The 20,820-nt window shown below is 36.2% G+C and overlaps 1 protein-coding gene across 1 annotated transcript in view; it reads right to left on the reverse strand.

The window, feature by feature from the left end:
• The window catches only part of CFAP47 (cilia and flagella associated protein 47), a 354,566-nt gene that overhangs the window by 231,151 nt on the left and 102,595 nt on the right, over positions 1-20,820 (reverse strand). The window contains exons 25-28 of the mRNA XM_016216827.2: positions 20,201-20,396; positions 15,971-16,183; positions 4,631-4,731; positions 873-986 (exon numbers count right to left, since the gene is read on the reverse strand). Coding sequence (XP_016072313.2) covers positions 873-986; positions 4,631-4,731; positions 15,971-16,183; positions 20,201-20,396 — 624 coding nt within the window. The remainder of the gene's footprint in view (positions 1-872; positions 987-4,630; positions 4,732-15,970; positions 16,184-20,200; positions 20,397-20,820) is intronic.

Raw genomic sequence — 20,820 nt, forward strand, 5'->3', positions numbered from 1 at the left:
TCAATTACATATGTAAAATATTTTAACAAGTCTTTAGCTTTACTGATTAGACAGAATTAAACTTTAGCTGAAAAACGTACAGAAACAAAATACTGACTTCAGACTCAAAGTTACTTTCTATCTAAGTGAAGCACTTCAATAAAACAAAACATTTTGAGTTAATTCTTGAGACATTTCCAAGAATATAAAATGATTTGATCATATTAAGGAAAATATCTGCCTATGTAATGGCACAAGCACAACTCATTTAAAAACCTCACAATATTTCATTTGGTTTGGCCCATTCAATAAAACGCAAATTTTTCAATACTATCCATATCCAGAGAAAGGAATATTTGAATAGTTAATTGCAAATAGTATTATCAAATTCACATATTTTTCTGTGCTCATCTCTTTCTAAAATAGGCAACATTAAATCCCAGATAGGTAATTAGCAGACAAAACCGTAGTTCAGCAGTTCCCAAACTGTGAACAGTTCCCAAACTGTGGTACCTGGATGTCATAGCAAATTCACAGGGGCTCTGCAGGATATTTAGCATTTGAGCTAACATCTGTTGGCCATCACATATACTACTACGCTTAGGTTTTTGGACCAAACCACTTAAAAAATGGAACTGCTTAGTACACCTTTTGGCCTAGGGGAACATTACTGAGATACTAAGTGCACTGTGAAGCAAAAACATTAGACTCTCTGCTTTAGATCGTTGGAGAGAGAGCTCCCAAAGCAGATGACCCACTTAAAGCTAATGAGAAATTCACGGTTTTCTTCTTGTATTTATTACCTGAAAAAACCAAAGCTTTTAATTAAATAATATTAAACAGATCATATTATAGACTGGGTTTGAGCGGAACACTATATATTTGCCACATACCAATAAAAAATCTCTTCGCAGGCTCAGCACTGTCACATTTAGAAGAGGATAATCCGTCTTTTACTGCGGGAAGTAAAACATTGTCAGTATTTTTCACAGGACTGGGGTCCCTATCTGCAAATGACACACTGCATCATAACAGGTCAAACAACCATTTGTAAATTCACTATTTAATTTAATTTCAAATTACTGAATCTGAATTTCACAATTTCATATATAAAATATATATATGTATACATGTATATACATACATATGTGTAATACATACACAGTACAAAAACCAAAGAAAAAAGCCTATAAAAGAAAAAAAAGAAAAATGTCCATTATACATAAAATAAGATGTAAAATGTCAAATAAGAAAAAATAATACAAAGGGTGATATGGCTGTTTCAATTAAATGAACTTCGTTTGATAAGATAATTATTATGGTATATCAAAGTTTCTGGAGAACGAACAATGCTCAACTTTAGCATAAACTAGGATATGTAAAACATTTTAAGTGTTTTTACACCAAAATTTTTGAAATTATTATATATGGTGCTCAAAAACAAAAATAGAAAAGTTTTCACTAACAAAAGTAATTTCTTCCTAGTTATTTTTCTGAAATGAAATCACTGCTTGGTTACGAGCTGAGATCATTTTGCACAGCCTTCAATCTCTATTCCAGTTAGGAGTTGCTGTATATACACTAGAGTTTTCCACCGTGGTAATCTGAACCCAACCACAGGCAATGCTGACCAAGAAAAAAACAGTAGATGTGACTTAGGGCAGATTAGCTATGTATGTATGTATGTATGTATGTATGTATGTATGTATGTATCTATCATCTATCTATCTATCTATCTATCTATCTATCTATCTATCTATCTATCTATCTATCTATCTATCTATCATGTCAGTCTGTCCATCCATCCACATATGTGTATGTATGTGTGTATGTATACAGACACACATATACATATATTCGTAATGTAATTCTATCAGAAAAGCATGGCTTGTACAATTACAAAGATCTAATTTGAAAGCTTGGCACTACAACTCCTGAGCTGTTAAACTATGGGTTTATTATACAAGTTCTCCGCAGCATATGTTTATATCTGTAAAATGAAACCAAAGGTTCTGAGTTCGTGAATCTGTTGTGAGAATTACTTTATGAGCAATAACACATATATATATGCTAGTATATACTACGTTTCTTCCACTCTTTCAGTACAAAGCCAGTGAGAATTTGCCAGAGACCCTTTATTCAGTAGGTGTGCATAGCTCCAGGATGCTACGCCACTATATGCTTCATAGAAGTGAGCCTTAGAAAATTCAAGGATAGAATGAATCATTGTGTATGCATGAAGCAGTATCGTTTCAACTTACCAACTCACTTATAAAAAGTTCTTATTTGGGTACAAATCCAAACCTGTACCCTTCAAATTAAGTTAGTGATTCATATAATAATTTTTATTTAGCATATTAGCTCTAACAAATAAACCTGCTTTACTTTTGGATATACTTAGTATGTTTTAAGATTTCACCTTTACTGACCATAATATACTCTAGAACACAGTAGCTACTAAGTGTGCAGGCTCTGAGGTCTTACAAATGTGGTTAGCATTTCCTGGGGCAAGTTGCTCAACCTCTCTATGAGTCATTTTCTTAATCTGTAAAGTGAGATTAATAAGAGTATTGAACTCCAAGTTGTTGAAAGGACTAAATGAAATAAATATAAGGTACTTAGCAGAGCACCCTATGCCTGGAAATCACTAAACATATATTATAAGTTATTATTATACATATTTATAAAGATATTTTAGAATATTTAAGAATCATGAAGTTTGGGTAATAATTACCCAAATAAATGCATTATTTTTAACCCATATACTTCATACTCAATCATCCTACAAACACAAAAACTTGACTCATTTTTTTTCTTTTAAAGAGATAGCGGTCTTTTGTACAGTAATTCATCATTATTTTCTGGGAGGATATTATGAAAAATATAAAAAAGTAATAAAGCAATGAAAATAGTAACAGTTATAATAGCAATAATAATGAAATGATAATGATAATCATAATAATACTTTCCAGGTATTTATAGTCTATGAGTCCTCAGAAAAACCTTTGAAATAGGTAAGCACCTATTGTTAGTAGCCTGCTACTCCCTCACCATGCACATTTTGTTCAATAACAGATGTTTAAGGATCTGAGAATTAAAGATAAAATCATATGGCAACATGGTGAGGTCAACACACAAAATAAAATCTCCACCCAGGTTCTATGACTCTTCATCCATTGCTCCTTCTATGGTGAACTCCCCACCCCACCCTGCCCAGTATATTAGAAAAATATTAAAAACTAACATCGGGACTAACCAGAGAGAGAGAGAGAGTAGTCAAGAGTATAATGGAAGAGCACTTCATTCCTCACCCAACATTTCCTTCCCGCTAAAGGGAGCTGAGGTACTCTAAAAGCCTACTTTCCTTTGCTATTTTTCTCCGTCTCCCTCAGAAACTGAGTGGTTCATCTGACTGGTAAGTTTGGAAAGACTAAATCAAGCATTCGTGGCCTGAATTCACCCTCTTTCCTCTTTGGGAATGAGCCAGTCCCCTGAGGGAATATAGTCTCCTTCCTCCCAGCTGTCCCCCACACACTCCCACAAAGCAGCTAAGGGGGAGGCAAACGATAAAGGGCAACAGTAAGCCAGGGTGGCAAGGCCATCAAGGGCCTGAGTCAGGAGACAACCCTGCCTCCCAGCTTCGTGACAGAAGAGATAATGGGTGGCAATGCGTGCTTGGTATTTGGAAGTTCAGAGTGTTCCTGCCTGATAGTCTCTATTTCTTCTATAAAGTCAGAGGAAAGGTCATTTCTTGTAACTGAGGAAGAACAGGATTGCATAGGTTTCACAGGAGTGGTAAACATTTGAAGAAGCAGGTGGAGAATATGAGAAAATTTGTTAAAAACACAGAAAAGACCTCCAACTTATCACTGAAACTTCAGGCCTTGCCAATCTATACACAGAGGGAATGTTTCCCATTGTCCATCCTTTCTCCTCCAGATTTATTCCATCTTCTATGCTTTGTATTTCACCCCTTCTATGCCTTGTATTTCACCCCTCCCAGCTCGGCAGCTTCTCTTCTAATTGTTCTTGTCTTTTCTCACCATTTCCTGCGCAGCAACGCCCAGTGAGTCTACTGACCACACTCCTCCTCAGTTTGATTCATGTTGCATCCCAACAATTGCTCCCTTTCTAAATCACTGATACTCAAAAACCACAGATGGTTCCCTCTATAACAGAAGAAATGGTGCAGTGGTGTGGCTCTGCCCCCACACTGCCTGCCTTATGTCTCCCATCACACCCCCATGCTTTTGCTCTATTGCCCTTTGATTCAATCATCCTATTCAAGATCATTATTTGTCAAGCTCTACACAAATGTCATCTCTTCTATAAAGTCACCCTAGGCCCCCAACATCTGCGTTAACCTCTCTGCACCACCCGCACATTCCCAATACTTCAATTTGCTCATACACAGAGCTCTTAATTCCATCCTGTTTGTATTAAATTATTTATGTGCTCCTCACTAGATTGTCAACTTTTGGAATTAGGAGACGCTGCCATATTCTACTCTCAGTACTAAACACGGCTCCTGGTAATGGTAGGAGTTTAATAAACACCTGTGAATTTTTAAAGTCAATTTACTTCTAGATGTCAGCCTTGGATAACAAGAACACACACAGTGATAGAGAGAAAATAGTCATATGCAACTTACCATTCCTTACAATAATGTTGTCCTCATCAAGATGAATTGCCATATACGGGTAAACAGTAAGCATGCAGTTTTCTGCTGTGGCAGTAACTGGAAGTGAAAATCTAAAAATGGAAATACTGTATTTCAATAACATAAAATTATCAGATGCAGTAAATACACTAAAATATTTTTTAAGTATCGTGGATGCTTTGAAGAAGCAAGACATAAATTAGTTATCATTTTTCTTTCCACCTACTTTGTTTTTTTTAACCACCTACGGTATCTATTTTAATGGTTTAAGAATGTTTACTTTTAATGCTTCTAACAGAGACAGTCAATTTCACTGTCAAGTGTGCTTGTAATTATTCAGGTTTATAACCAGGTTCAAGAAATTTTAAGAGTTAAAGGGGCCTAAAAGTTAATTTACGCACCTTCTTCTACAGCATCCCTGGCAAGTGGCTATCTAGCCTCAGGTGACACTACGAGGGAGACACTACCAGGATGACGCTCATGACTCAGAGACGACCCATTTTCTATCTAGAGAGCTGTAGCTTGAGACATTTCCGTTTCCGAGCAAAAAGGAACAAAATCTACCATCTAATCCCCATCGCATTCCTTCAAATATTTACACACAGTATGAACAGTCAAGGATTCTTTCACCTGCAACATCTCTAAATATTTCACAAACCATTTAACTTTTTTAGATGAGCTTTTGTTTTGTGTTTGTCTTCCTTTAACTGGGTCTGATAACTGAAAACACTGCAAAAGTTATTAAACCAGTGGAGAGTACTATTACCTTCTACAACCTGCACTCCATTTTATGAAAGTTTGTGAAAGTGCCTTATTATTTTTACCAGCTACAAAACGCTCTTGGGCCTGTCTAACTTATGTGACAACTCTGTCCTTGTACAGCTGATTTTTCAAATAAGTACTATATTAGCTTTATTGTCATTCTGCCAATTGGTTTCAGTTCTGCACTACAATAGTATATCAAGATAATTTTAGCCTTGAATCAGCCATTTACACACACACATGCATATACACACCACACACCATCCACCTTTCTCCACATCCAAACAGCCATCACTGCCTGAGTCCTATGTGATCATTCTCCACACTGCTGAATTCTAGAAATGAAGCTACTACATGCCAGAGAAGGTAAAACCAACAAAAAACCCAAATGAGAAAAAAAAGTCAAGTAAGAACATTTATGTCTACAGCACAGAATAACCAATAAAACGCAAATTATATTTTTACAAACCATAATTTTGATACTGAATGGCATGGTGACCACATATAATTCATTAAATAAGGTGCGGAAAGCTTCATCATTTATCTCTCTGGTCATTAGCTGGTGAATAATTAATACTCTAATTACACATCTCTAATTCTTTCTCCATCAATTGTGAAGATTAAGAGACTCTTATGCTTGTCATCCCAAATCACTTTAGGGATGAAACTGTGAAGCTTCATGTTAAATCTATGTGATAAATGGCCTGGTAATTACAGTATTTTATCATTTTCCAATAGGGTATGAAGTACAGTGATGGCCTGTCAACAATATGTCAAACACCATGAGAAATATTATGATATTATTTATATCTTTCTCATCTTAATTGAGGTTCTCCTCCCCAGCTGTACTATTTATAGAAAGATCTTACATTATAAAAGCAGCGCTGCTGAACAAGGTTTGAATCACAGAGCTGAGCAGAGCAAGAAGGGGCAGAGCTACAGGGTATGGTGTTGGAAGCTTGTCTCTTTAGCCTTAATATGCTTTTCTGTCCAAACCTTTTTCCACAGGACAGCTAGAAAATTTTAAAATTACGTGCTGGCAGTGGCTATAAAGAATTAAAGAAGAGCCTGGCCGGGTGTGGCTCAGCGGTTGAGCATCGACCTAGGATCCAGGAGATCGCGGTTCGATTCCCAGTCAGGGCACATGCCCGGGTTGCAGGTTCAATCCCCAATGACTCTCTCATCAATGGTGTTTCTCTCTCTCTCTCCCCCTCTCCTTTCCTCTCTCTGAAATCAATAAAGATATATTTTTTTAAAAAAAGAGTTAAAAAAGAGCTTACAGCTAACACTACTTTGGGTTCATGATCTAGATTTCTATTTACAGGACTGAATAAAGTAAGAAATAGGAGGAGAAGTATCTGGATCAGCCCTCTGAAAGTGCTTTTCACTGTAAAACCCAAAGCCAACAGCATCACCATCAAAAAGAAGTGCTTATGGTTATCCACACGGTATTTAAATAAAGACTTACAAATAACAGAATGACTTTGGATGATTGTATTTGCTTTAGGAGAATTACACAAAACAAACATCCTTGAGCAAGCTTTCCAAAGCAACTTATCCATACCTATTCACCGTGTTTCTCAATTCAATAACTGCTAGCAAAATAATTCACATGTAGCTTTATTTATACACAAAAGGGTTAATTGATACGTTTCTTTAAACACTGAATGCTTATTATAGCTAGCACTTTTATGTTAGTTAAGTCAATCAATGGAATTCAATCTAGTGCTATAACGTATATTTATAACAATCCAGGGCATCCATGATGTGGCCAGACAAGAAAGTCTATCACAAGTGAGAACAGCGAATGTCATTGTGTTGATCAGCAATAAAGTTACAGAGCTTTATTTACTTTTAATAGATCAAAGCAGACTGAAAACATTCCTGATGATACTGTGATTCTCAGCTATTTGTTTTTCAATATTCTTCCTTGAGTGGCAAGAAAAAGAGTAAAGTTATAACTGCTCTTCTGGGCATTGCAATAACTCACAATATGTTATCTACAGCCCATCAAGACACTGTTACTCATGAACATTAATAATTCTGGCAAATATGTGGCTATTAACCAATTTAGCGACTTTAAAAAAATTTTAGGTTTGATCTAAATGTGCATAAATCCACAGAAGTACGTTTCACATGTGAATGTATTTCATTGATTTGTATCACAGCAAAGTACAGCAAGGGCAGAGCATTCTTCCTTAGACATGTGAGAGATCGATAGATGGTCATCAAGTCTAGAAATATATGCCCATTGTGCAATATTTTAAACATATATCAATTCTTTTTACAAGAAACATCTCATTTTTAGTCTGCTCAACAACCTGGAAATAATTCTGATCGATGTAAGCTGTTTTTTAAATCTCAAAATCTTTCTTTAGGGGCTCTTTTCACAATTTAAAATCACTAATGTTGCTTAATATATATCAATATATTTTATTTTTAATTCAGTGTTCTTATGGAAAAATACTTTAGTTGTTAACACGGTTTAAAGTAGGGTTTCCAGGAAGGAACTGTGGCAGCTGACTGCATGGTCAGGGAACTTTTAGGCGCTCTGTGAGGACCAGCCATCAGGCAGGTGCTCACAAACACTCAGGGAGAGGCAAAGGGCAAGGCACTGGAACTTCCTCTCAAATGAAAAGTCTCTAAGCAGGGCAAAGGCTCTCCAGCCATCACTGGTTCCGAAGAGATTGGGGGTGAAGAGAAGAAAAACATGAATGGTTAACTTTTCTTTCTACAACCTGATGCTAAAAGCACTATGATTTTAATAATCTGAGAAGACATGGTAAATTTTATCTTGGAATTCCATTTCTGAGCTTTTGCTGTTTCTAAACAAATTTAAAACACCCCCATCTTGCAACAAGTGAATGATGAACAAATCGTAATTATGAGTATTATTCTGTGTATAGTTTGTTATGATATACCGGTATCGTATATTTTGGTTAAATATAAATAAACATTCTACTTTAGAATAGAGACTGCTGCAATCCTGTGACTTGGTTTTACAGATCTACCACGAAAATAATGTTCTTCATAGAATGAAGGTGCCATTACAAACAACCTTCCACGGGGCTAGGTTAAGGATGCTTATGTCAGAACAAAGAATGGTCCCTTAAGAATTCTACTGCCCACTCACTCCCTATTCTACATACACATACAATACCAAGAAAGGTGGAAAAATACACTGTTATACATAACCCAGACCCCCAAACAAGACAGATGTTTTCAGGCAACATTCCAATTCTGCCTTCAGTTATGATCTATTAGATGGGAAATACTCTTGAGATTTCCCATTGCCCGCCTTTCAGCGGCCACAAAGCTAAAATTCTAGACGGCTCATTGCCAACAGGTTTGTGCTAAGAATGGAGTCTCCAAAAGATGAACAAGTCTTAAATACTGCTCTTCTTAATCCATTAGGGGGGCTTTGAATACCTGAAAAGTTGCTTCTAGCTATGTGGCAGTGTCCCATAGAGGCTCTTGATTCAATTTACATATTATTTTCAAATATCCCAGGGAGAAACATAAAAAGCAGATATTAATTTACACTACAGTTACTGAGGTTGTGCTGCCAACCTGAATACAATAGCACTCACATGGCTGGACTCTGGGTCTGATTCACCGCCTGCTAATCTCCCTTGCACGATGCAGGTTCCTACCCTTTCAAAAACAGTAAGGTGTCTCGAAGAAGCATACTAAAAATACTTTTCAAAATAATAGAAACAAACCCCAACTTGCCAGGCATACCCTACACAAATACAAAATTGGGCGCTGAGTAAAACAATAATTAGAATCAGCTTTCATTATTCCTCACTTCTTCTTTATTGTGTTGAATGCTTTTAAAACTAATACTTCAATTTAAGTGATTGTCCTATTATTTTAATGAGAGTAAGCATAACAAGTTTTATTATGTATCAAAAATGGTTTTGAATCCATAACGAAGTTGATAAAACGCTACCGTAAATAGAAAAAAGTGATATAATTAAGAGCTTTACATTCTTAAACAGTAAATCTGTTTGCTTTCCTTTCCCTTGCTTTATTTCTCACTCTTATGCTTTAAATTCACCAATAAAGAGTGAACATGTGAAACCCTAGGCATCTCACCCTTGACACCAATAAAGACAGAACCCCAGGCTCTCCCACACTCTTGCTCACTCTCTCTCTACTAGCAACCTCACTGTGTGGCCCCAGATGGCCCCAGGCTTGCTTTTTACCCTCCTGGACTTGTCAGTAATAAACCTTGTTTTTCAAAGCTCCTTCAGAGTGTTTTTGAGGTGCATCTTGCAATCATAACAAGAACCACAAGGGCCAGTCCAGCCACAACAATGGCTCTGAAAGGGGAAATATCTAGGGGGGCTGCCACAAGTAGTATCGCCCAGGGGAGTGTCCCAGGCATTTCTAGGCCATAGCATCACAATATATAGGCTGAGACCCATCCAAAACAAAATAGTACAGGATCCTTAGGACTCTGGCTCTGACAGGCATTAACCCTTTAGTTACTAGGTCTTCAGTGGGTTTAAGGTCCAGAAGGAATGTTTGAGGCAGGTCAGGCACCAGATCTGAGTACTGAGGACAGTGGCTGGCTCTCTACCAGCATAGAAATACTTCAATATTTTATTCACTGGCAAGGATATATCGCTGTGTGCCAGCCAATCAGCAGCCCAGATTTTAGTTCAACCTCATCTGCCACACATCCCTGTACTATTCTTACTGTGCACTTCTAACTGGCCTCTCATTTAGAACATATTGTGTAGTTTAATATAACATCATTCACAGGTCATACAAATTTATCAACTTAAAAATTAGCTACGAAAAAAGCTCCAAGATTTATTGAATTTCGAGTCCCACCTGCAGCGGCCTTGGCAGGGCCAGACCTAATGATTTCGCGGGCCATATACGGTCCACCCCTGCATTAAAAAAATCAAAATCTTCCTATTCGTAGTGGATTGGGACTACGTAACACATACTACATAACATATCAAAACTTAAATGTAATTTTATTGTTTTCTTTCTAAGCTGACCATGTTATACCAATAAAATCCCAGGACTTGAAAAGTTAAAGGGAAGCAAAGTTGTGTGATAGAGATAATGGGACTTGATCTCAAATCTAGGTTCTTTCACTCTATAGCTGGCGAGGGTCCAAAAGATCAAAACACAGTAGTACTCCTATTTCCTCTGCTGTAAACTTGAGTTATACCTTACAATGTAGACCTCTTAACCAGATTAAGATAATGTATTAGCAAACTAAACCAAACCTACTCTAAAAGAAAGTTGGGTATACAGTCTAAGGATTCTCACAGCACCAACATTTTCTAGTAGTAATGTTATTTCCTGCTAAATAGTCACAATGTTCCACTGTTCGTTCTGGAGTCAGGGTTCTCAACTCTGAGTACCCATTCGAATCAAACAAGGAACTTTTTAAATTCGCAATGCCTAGGTCAACCTACAGACAGATTATATCCTAGTCTATGGATTTGACTGAGGCATGTGTATGTTTTAAAACTCCCTAGGTAATTTCAGTATCCAGCCATGAGAATCACAGCTCTATAGGAGAAAGCAGCTGATAACTGAATAGCACCCTATATCTATTTGATAAATAAGTCAGTTGGATTTCCTTCATTTGGCTTAAATTTTAATTTTCAATTACTCATGTTAGCTCTCTTGTAAAACAGCTTATTTTTTTCAATTGCTGTGAAGTTATTCAAATTAAATTTGAGTACTAAAAACCTATGTAAGATATAATCGGTTTTGAGTAAAATGGATATGTGTTAAATATTTGTGAAATTGAAAAAATGTACGGAGGATCTCAGAGCTTTGACATGCCACATTCCTAATTATGAACTTTCAACTGGTGTTGGCGGTTTTAACAGAGGCACTGTTAACTCAAGCTAACTTCCAGGTTACCTTAAACATGCAGTTGAAATCAACTCTTTATTCTACAAAAGGAAACACCCTATGTTTGGAGTTAATCATAGGAAAATACTAAGCTGTCTTTGGCATTCTTAGGATTTCTATGAAATCCATCACCCAAAGCTATAACTTTCATTTTCTGCAAGATCTAGGTAAAGTACAAATCAGAAAGTGAACATAAAGCAAGAGCAAGTAGCAAGACTTCATTCTCTTAATTACACGTTCCTTCAGGATATAATGTTTCCTTCTCCTCAACCTAGAGTGGAAACCCGGATGCAAAATTGGGGGTTACAACACTCTGGCAACTCCTAATCTACTTGATCTCTGTGTGAATTCCCACACGACATACATATGTAAACATAAAAACAAATATCAACTCTGAAACATAATATAAATGATTTGGAGATTATCTAAAGCAATCACATCCCATGACAACTGAATTCCTGCCCCTACAATGTGACCTCATATGCCAAAGTGAAAATAAGGAAAGTCAGAAAGAAAAAAGCTGAATCGATGAGGACATAATATCATAATTTAACCTAGAATAGAGGTTGATTCGTAAAGCAGCAATGAGAGGAATTATATTTTACTATTGTATTCCCTGACTCCCTCAAAAACCATTCTTAATATAGTTTCAACTATTTTATAAACAAATACAAAAATCCCTCATAAACCATACATGCCTAAATTAAGATATGTTTTATTTCAATAATAAGCACATGCTTCTTTATTTTTCGTAGAAAAAGAAAATATTTTAATTTTATAAGAAATATGCATTTTCCACTTTGAAATTTTATTGATGTGAAATGTATAATTTCAAAAAAATACTTCAGCAGTTGTTTTATTACTAGATTTTAATTTAATACATTGATTTGAAGTATTTTGTAAACACTATTAATTAAAAATATCTAAAAGAGTTGTATGATACCTTATAAGTACCTACATATAATAAATTTATTTTTAAGTAAAAATCATCTTCTGTAGATTTGACTGTGGTAGTTGTAACACAGGATCTTTTAGTGAAACTGTAAACATTATTTATGTTGTGCCCATGGAGATAACTTATGAGTTTTTGCCTCATCAATCAATTAATATATCCATAAAAATAAATAAATAATATCCCAGTTTTTATAGGGTAGACTTTAATTACTATCATTACTATATGTCAAACATGAAATTTTCATTAATGTGTGTGTGTATGTATGTGTGTGAGAGAAAGACAGACATACAAATGAGCAGAAGAAAAGGAAAATATACCACCTTTTTCTTTTTAATTTTTTTTTTAATCCTCACTTGAGGATATTTTTTCCATTGCTTTTCAGAGAGTGGAAGGGAGGGAGAGAGTAACATCGATGTGAGAAATACACCAATTGGTTGCCTCCTGCATGGTCCCTGACCGGGATCCAGGATCGAGTCTGCAACTGAGGTATGTGCCCTTGGCCGGAATCAAACCTGGGACCCTTCAGTCTGCAGGCCAGTGCTCTAACCACTGAGCACCCCGGTTAGGGCCCATCTCTTTTTTTTACTCTTTGGAAAGTTTGTATATGAAATATGACAGTGTTACTCAAAAAAGTATACCTACAGTAACTATTTCCAAATGATTCTAAACAATCTAAGTGATGTTAAAACAAGGCGACTAAGTGCATAATCTTTGGAAACAAAAATTCAGTTCAAATTCCTGGCTCCTCCACTTAATATCTGAGTGAACTTGGACAAGCTGTATCACATTACGGGCCTTAGGTTCCTCTTCTGTAAAACAGAGATGAAGATCTAAAAACATCCACCTTCCCAGCTGCTTTGTGGATTCTAGACTAGGACCGAGGACCTGACCTGTGTTAATTAATAGCTGACCTCCTGCTTCCCGTATTTTTCCAAGCTTTCATTTCCATAATCAATCCTGGTCGTCCTCCTATATCTCACCCATGGACACCGAAGCAGAGCATGTAAGACTATCATCATCTGCTACTGGGGCCCTTTCAGTGTCATCTCTCAGTTTCTCCCTGCCAGTGACCATCAAGCCCAAAACACCAAAAATATCCTGCAAACATGAGGCAGTTTCAGTCTCCAGATCTAGTGTATTTTTTTGTTTGTTTTGGTTTGGTTTTTTTAGTGTGTTTTTTTTTATCCAGATCTAGTGTATTTTTTTTTTTTTCCCACTTGTAATACTCTGCCCACATCACCAAACCTCCCATACATCTATACAACCTCCATCCTCAGACTTTGGGGGAATTGGGGGAAAAGAAGCAGGGTGTGCAACCTCCAAGCTTAGGGCACATGAGTGTGCAAGGGACCATTATCAGTGGCAGCAGACATATTTGCCTGTACAATAGTGGCTATAATTTATAATCTTGCACCAGTTCAGCCAATCCAAATATGACAAAATCTAAACAAGGAAAGAAAATTAAAAGCCAAGCATGTTAGCCCTCAAGGGAGCCGCAGTATGAAATGGTTTTAAGAAAAAGAAAGCAAAGCATGGAGGAAAGAGTGTTTTATTCTTTACTGAACCCATGCACTTCCTGTGGACAAAGGGGATGCAAAAAAAAAAAAAAAAAAAAGGCTTCAACTGAGGGTAAACTTTGGCAAGCATAATATATCCTTTGAGATTTTACTCACAAGCCTACCCAGTTACCGGGACTCCCTCACCACCCAGGACATTATTAGTAACTGCTTTTGCATTACATTTTCTGTTTACTTCTATTGGCACCAAAGAGTACATAAAAACCTTGGTTAAAGTCTACCTTCCCCGCTACACTGCCATCCATCAAGGAAGGGCCCCTTTCTATTTCATCTTTACTTCCCCAAACTGTTGGGCAGAGCACACAAAAATTATCCACAATAAAAGCAATGAAAGCAACTGGTTCCGAAGAGAATTTCTGAGGTGAAAGGGAAGCACTTGAGGAATTTGTCAAAAGACCTCATTTATCTCAATGGGATCAGAGGTGGAGTGTCTAGAAAGAGAAAGGCAAAGACAGATTGGGGGAGTTGAGAGGAGAAGGAAGATCTGATTATACAGACCTTGGAAAACTAGATAAGGAGTTAAGAAGGCGGCAGTAAAAGAATTTGCCTGTACTAAGGTTCCAGAGAGTGATCATGATTTCTTGTCTTTTTCATCTGGGTGCATGGAAAAGCCTTTTGTAGCCCATCTATGATTTTCAAAGTTTCTAAAATAGTTCCAATAGCTCTACTTTATCCTAAACCTGCTGAGGGTTGAAATGGAGTTTATTAGAAAGGAAGGTAAGATGGGTGGTAAATTCAGGTAAGAGCAAACAAGTCTCGAGGCTAAAAGGAAACAAAACAACAGAGACAAGAGAACCATCAAATAGCACCCTCCTTCTTAAGACTGTTTTCAGGTCCCCATCCCATCCCTTTTGCTGATCAGACCTCAAGACATTGGCACAGTGATGCCTGTCCCTCTGAGAGGCATTTATACCCTTGTCTCAGAAGCCATATACAGTATTTAGTGACACAATTTCCTTCTCACCCTGTTAATGTGGTCTGAGCCTTCATTAGCTTTTTTAAAAATATATGTTTTTTCTTGATTTCAGAGAGAGAAAGGGAGAGGGAGAGAGAGATAGAAACATCAATGATGAGTCGTTGATCAGCTGCCTCCTGCGTGTCCCCTACTGGGGGATCGAGCCCGCAACCCAGCCATGTACCCTGACCAGGAATCAAACTGTGACCTCCTGGTTCATAGGTCCGTGCTCAACCACTGAGCCACGCAGGCCAGGCAGCCTTCATTAGCTTTAAGACATTCATGGACTCATTTGGTGAGCTCCAAGGTACACTTTATGTAGTGCTTTGGGCAAAGTGTGAATTTAAAGGCTAGAGCAAACTAAAGTTAAACTTTTATGAACAAGGTAACCTACAGAAAGATGGTTCCCAGGACAGAGGCACAGAATTCAGTGCTTGATAGGAGCCTAAAGCAACGCTATTGTTTTTTAATGTCAACAAAATATGGACTGTTAGCATTAAAAGAGAAAAATGGGAGTCTGAGACTTAGATTTTATCTATAACATATGCAAGAAAGAGACATGGAAGCTGGAGTTCAGGAGAACTCCATGCACTGTGTTCTGGATACAGCCACACTTCGCCTTAGAACATTCCAGTAACATCTGTTTCTCTACATTCTAATTCCTAACACATAAAGCAATCCTTTGACTAGGAATGAATATACTATGTGTTATATAATACAGTAATATGTTATAGGCTATAGACTATAATATATAGTATGCTAATATATTATATGTTATAATTCCAATAAAAGTTAATAAATTATCACAAAGAGTAAACATACTGACACTAATCTTTAGTGTACAATTCACTCTAATGCTACTTCTCACTATAAACATTTTTAACAGACTTTATTGCTGTATGTGTTAGCCTTTGGTTACTTGGTAAGTCAAATTATCTCAGGGTATAATGTAAAAGTGGGATTTCTGGTCCTAAAAGGTAAGAAATTCAAAAACATGGTTCTGCCAAGTTGTATTTGAACTTCTCTGAGCCTGTTAAAGCAACATGTAACAATCATATTTTAGAAACTTGTCATACTGATGTTTCTCACTATTTTAGATGTCTCTCCTTTAACATTTTACAATAGTGTAAAATAGTATAACCCTTTTCGTCTTCACTGTCAAAAACAAAAGAATCTACAATTCAATACCTTACCTGCAATCTGTGTCATCACAGAAAAGAACACTGGTGAAAAATGACACAGGTTTAGATGATTTGAAGCTGAAGCGGCAGATGAGCTCACTGTTAATTCCATTGAGAGAGGCTGCAATGGTTGCGCCTTTTGGAAAATTCACAGAAAGAGGGTGAATCTCCTCCTCATCACCAAGAAGCCTTACTGGGGGAATCATGACCTTTAAAGTTGCATCTCTGTTTAAAATTTAAAAACAAAAAATTTTAGCTCAATGTGTGCAAGTAATTGTTTTTATATGTGTTCTCCTGTTTCTTGGATCATTAGAAAAATTAAAACAACAAATATTTATAATATGCATAATTATTAAAGATTGTTTTGTATCATCTCTTATTTTCTGGTCACAATATGATTGATAATGTATTATTTTAATAACCACATGAGATAATCAAAAGTTCCTTTTGTTCTCTGAAGATTAAAAAAGAGGGTTAAAAGACCTGATTAAATACAGTGTTTTTAACCACAGCCATGATATTAAACAGTATTGCCCGTAAATATACCCTGACAAAAATTTACCAATAATTACTTTAATAGCTAGAGCTTTACCACATGTAGCTAAATATTAACAGATTAATACGCACACATAATTTCTTTTTAAATATGTATACTCTTAAGTACTGCATGCATACATCATGAATATTTTTAAATCACCACTAAAAAATTTCACTTAATGTTCACATATTTCACTATATATCTGTAAATTAGTCAGCCAATCTAAAATGTTTATAATTTTGAATAACATAGTACGTAGTATTCACTTTTACATCTAATGAATACTTGATAACTTTTAGTGATCTATAAATAATTTAACCATATTACTTTCTTTTTTTATATGTGTGGACTCCTATAGCAAATAAGAAGTTTATGAAAATAATGCTTATCAACAGTTCACATTGGTATACAAATCCTCACAAGTAATATAATTTTAAATGTCAACAAGTTACTCTTTATATCTATTTCTTTATACCTATAGGTAGGTGTATATTTATAAATAAAAAATTGTTTGGCTTTCCTTGTTTGTTTTATATAAAAATATCAATATATGTAGTCTTCCTTGTTTTTAAAAATTTATCTCAGTATTTTGTTTCTCAGATTCCTAACACAATTAACTCATTAGCCAAAGTTCACCCACTTCACTAGAGAATATTCACGTACACACATACCACAAACTACTTATCCTTTTACCTGTCACAGGACACGTGCAGTTCCCAAACTTTATTATTCTGAATAATGCAACTGAATAATTTCAGACATACCTTGCGGTACACGTGTGCAAGAGTTTTTCTTGTGTATGTTGTGAACTGGAATTTGGGGGCTGTGAAATATGCAGATGTTACACTTTGCAGTGTGCTCCCACTCACTGACTTTAACCTTTGCCTACACAAGACAGGCAAAACGCTACTTTATTATGGCCTTTAATTTTCGTTTCCAAGTTTACAAAAAGGTCATTTATATGTTTTCAGATGTTCATTCTCCATTTATGAATCCTATTCTGTAAAATACGGACGCTTTTTGTCAACATTTCTATTGAGTTTTCTGATATTCTTCTGACAAATTTTTATCAGTCGTTTATTTGTTAGCATGATTTTAAGTAATTTTGCCTTCACATTTAAGGCTTTAATCCATTTCTAATGGATTATGAGTATTACGCGAGACAGGAGTGGTGTGGAATATTCCATAGAAACACTCAGTTGTTCCAGCACAAGTTGTGAAACAGTAACCTCTTTTCTCCAAATATCTACAATACCACCTTTGTCAAATATTCAGTATCCTCCCATGTGTGTGCCTTTTTCAAGTCTCTCTGTTCTAGTCCTTTGGTCATTGTATCTATCGCTGCATCATCACATTGGTTTAGTCTTGTTATTTGGTAAGGCCAGCCTTTCCCATCTTCTTCTTTGGCTCTACTTGACTCTCAATTCTTCCATATAAAATGTAGACTTCTACTAGTTAATCTCTATGAAAAATTTTACTTGAATTTTTATTGCAGTTGTATGGAAGATGTAAATGGATTTGCGGAGAACTATCTTTTTTACAATATTGAGTATTTCAATTCCTAAATATGGTGTAAATCTTCAATGTCTGGGTTCTTTAAGTTTTGTAATTTCCTCCAAATAGTTCCATACAGATCTTCCAAGTTTTATTTGATTTATTCCTATTATCTTTAATTTTATTGTCTTTATAAATAGTAATTTTAGAGTTGCATGTTCTAATGTTGTATGTTGAAATGCTACTGAGTTTTAAGTACTGGACTTATCATTGTCTATCTTCATATGATCTTTATAGCTTTAAAAATTTGCCTGTCAATTATTTTAATTTCCTACATGGAAAATCATCTAATCTATATAAATTACAGTTTTGTAGTTTATTTTCCTATTCTTACATTTTTTATTTCTCTTAACCACCTGCATGAATTATATTCTTCAATAAAATGTATTAGAGGCAGTGATCATAAGCTCCTTGCATTTTTTGTTTTATCTAAGGGGAATCTATTTCTATTCTGTGTCTGATAATTCCAATATCTGAATTACTTATGAGTCTAAATCTCATGATGGTCCTTTGCGCTGACTCTAAGTTACAGTCTTCTCTCCTGTGAGTTTTGTGATGCTTGATACTGTGCTCCGGTCTGGCTGATAGAAATCTGTGACAATTGAAATATGGGTCCAAACTGAGGATAGCTTCATTTAGAGTAGCGGTTGACAAAATGTGGTCCATGGGTCAGCAGCATCAGTATCATCTGGAAACTTATTAGAAATACAAATGATCACATCTCATTCTAGCCTTCCTGAATCATACATTCTGGGAATGGAACCCAACCACCTCTGTTTTTAAAAACAGTCCTCCAGGTGATTCTAGCATACACTAAAGTTTAAGAACCACCGATCTAGAGAAGAGTTGCTTACTTCTGCTGAAAGGCAGAAGACCGTACCCACATGGCACCATTTTAGCCACTTCCAGTGCCCCTGGCTTAATCCAGGAACCTGAGATTGTGTTTTTCTACCTTGCAGCTGTCCCGCGATTGAAGAACAAGCCTGCATTTGGCATGTTCTTAGAGCTTACCACTCTTACTCTGCTGCTTTAAGCTTGTAAGTATGCTTTTTGTTTGCTGGATTTGATTTGAGCCCTTTGGAGAACTCCAATACTACTCAAAAGCCCAGCAATTACACACACACACACACACACACACACACACACAATCTACTGAACTACTTGTTTTGTAGTGTGAGGCTCACAATATATCTATCTAGGCCAATATACTATTGGGGTTTGGGTTGCTTATACATTTCTTTAAAAATGAAAACAGACTGCATTCGGCAATAGTACATGCATGAGCTAGGCAGAATTCCGAGATGGCCCTCAAGAGTCCTGTCCCTTGGTGTACAAACTCTGTGTAATTCCCACCCCTTGGGTGGTAGGACCTGTAAATATGATAAGACAGTATTTTGGTAATTATGTTAGATAACAGTGATAAAGGGGCTTTCCATATGTAATTAAGGTCCTTAGTCAAATGAATTGGGTGGATCAGAGTTAATCAGATGAGGTCTTAAAAGGTGGTTTAGAGGTCCAAGACAGAGAAGTCGAGAGATGATATACTTTTGGCTTTGAATGAATAACATAGCACACTATGAGGAGGAAGCACATGGCTAGGACTTGAGAGTTCCCTTTAAGAGCTGATAGTGGTCAAAGCCAACAGCCAGCAAAGAAAATGGTGTCTCAGTCCTACAACTGCAAGGATAAATTCTGCCAACAACCAAGGAGCTTGAGGAGGACTGAGCCTTAGATGAGACGGCTGCTACAGTCTCATCTGATTTTTACCTATTGAGGCCATGAGCAGTGGACACAGTCAAACTGACCCGGACTCCTGACCCAAAGAAACTCTGAGATAACAAATCCATCTTTTAAGACACTAAGTTTGTGTAAATTTGTCACACAGCAATAGAAAACAAATACCCTGAGTTTCTAACCTTGCTTCTTACACCATGGAGAGACCTAACAAAAATTTTTACTGGAAAATTAAATGACTAACTGTGAGGTACCTAAGTGAGCTTTTTTTGTGTTTTAATTTAAATGTGCAGTTAAGTATTTTAATAGTTTGTTCCAACTATAGAAAAAAGTTAGACATTGCTCATGACTCATTAACATAAATACAAACAAAAAGCACATAAAGAAAATATGGTAAATTCACATTGAACATTTACCTGTAATAACTTTGAGGTAAAATGTTGATATCCATCACAGTTGTTACATCCAAAGGAACAGGGGTGAAAAATATGAATGGAGGGTCAAACAATAACTTGGGCAATTTTAGCTCTCCAGACAGACGTAACATTTGATAGCAAACTGGACTACTATTTAAACGTACAGGAATATTAGCTGTGTACTTTATAGGGTGAGCTAATGGGAAAAAAAGTATTTTAGATTAGTTCACACACACAAAAAAACATTTACATAGTTTAAACCTTACTAAATATTAAAATCTACTATGAAGCTACAGCTCAATGAAGCAGAATAGATTATCCAGAAACTGAATTTATCCTGCCAAGGAACTTAAGGCATGTAATGAGGCATCGTTGAAATAAAAATCTTTCAAAGTGCACTATATCTAAAAATAGAGCAAGTCTCCTTAAAGTAGGTTTTCATTATTATGGGAAAACACATCCACCTGAGGAAACAGTGCAACAGGACTTCTTTTCTGATTGTTTTCTATGCCTTAGTAGGAGCTACTCATCCCTTTAGTACATGCAGTATGAAAATGAGGTCAGATCGTTGCTGTAAGGATTTCAGGGGACTACTGGGAAATGGATGTGCTGAGAGGAAA

The sequence above is a fragment of the Miniopterus natalensis genome, chromosome X, assembly GCF_054644295.1.
Source record: "Miniopterus natalensis isolate mMinNat1 chromosome X, mMinNat1.hap1, whole genome shotgun sequence".
Classification (NCBI taxonomy): Eukaryota; Metazoa; Chordata; class Mammalia; order Chiroptera; family Miniopteridae; genus Miniopterus; species Miniopterus natalensis.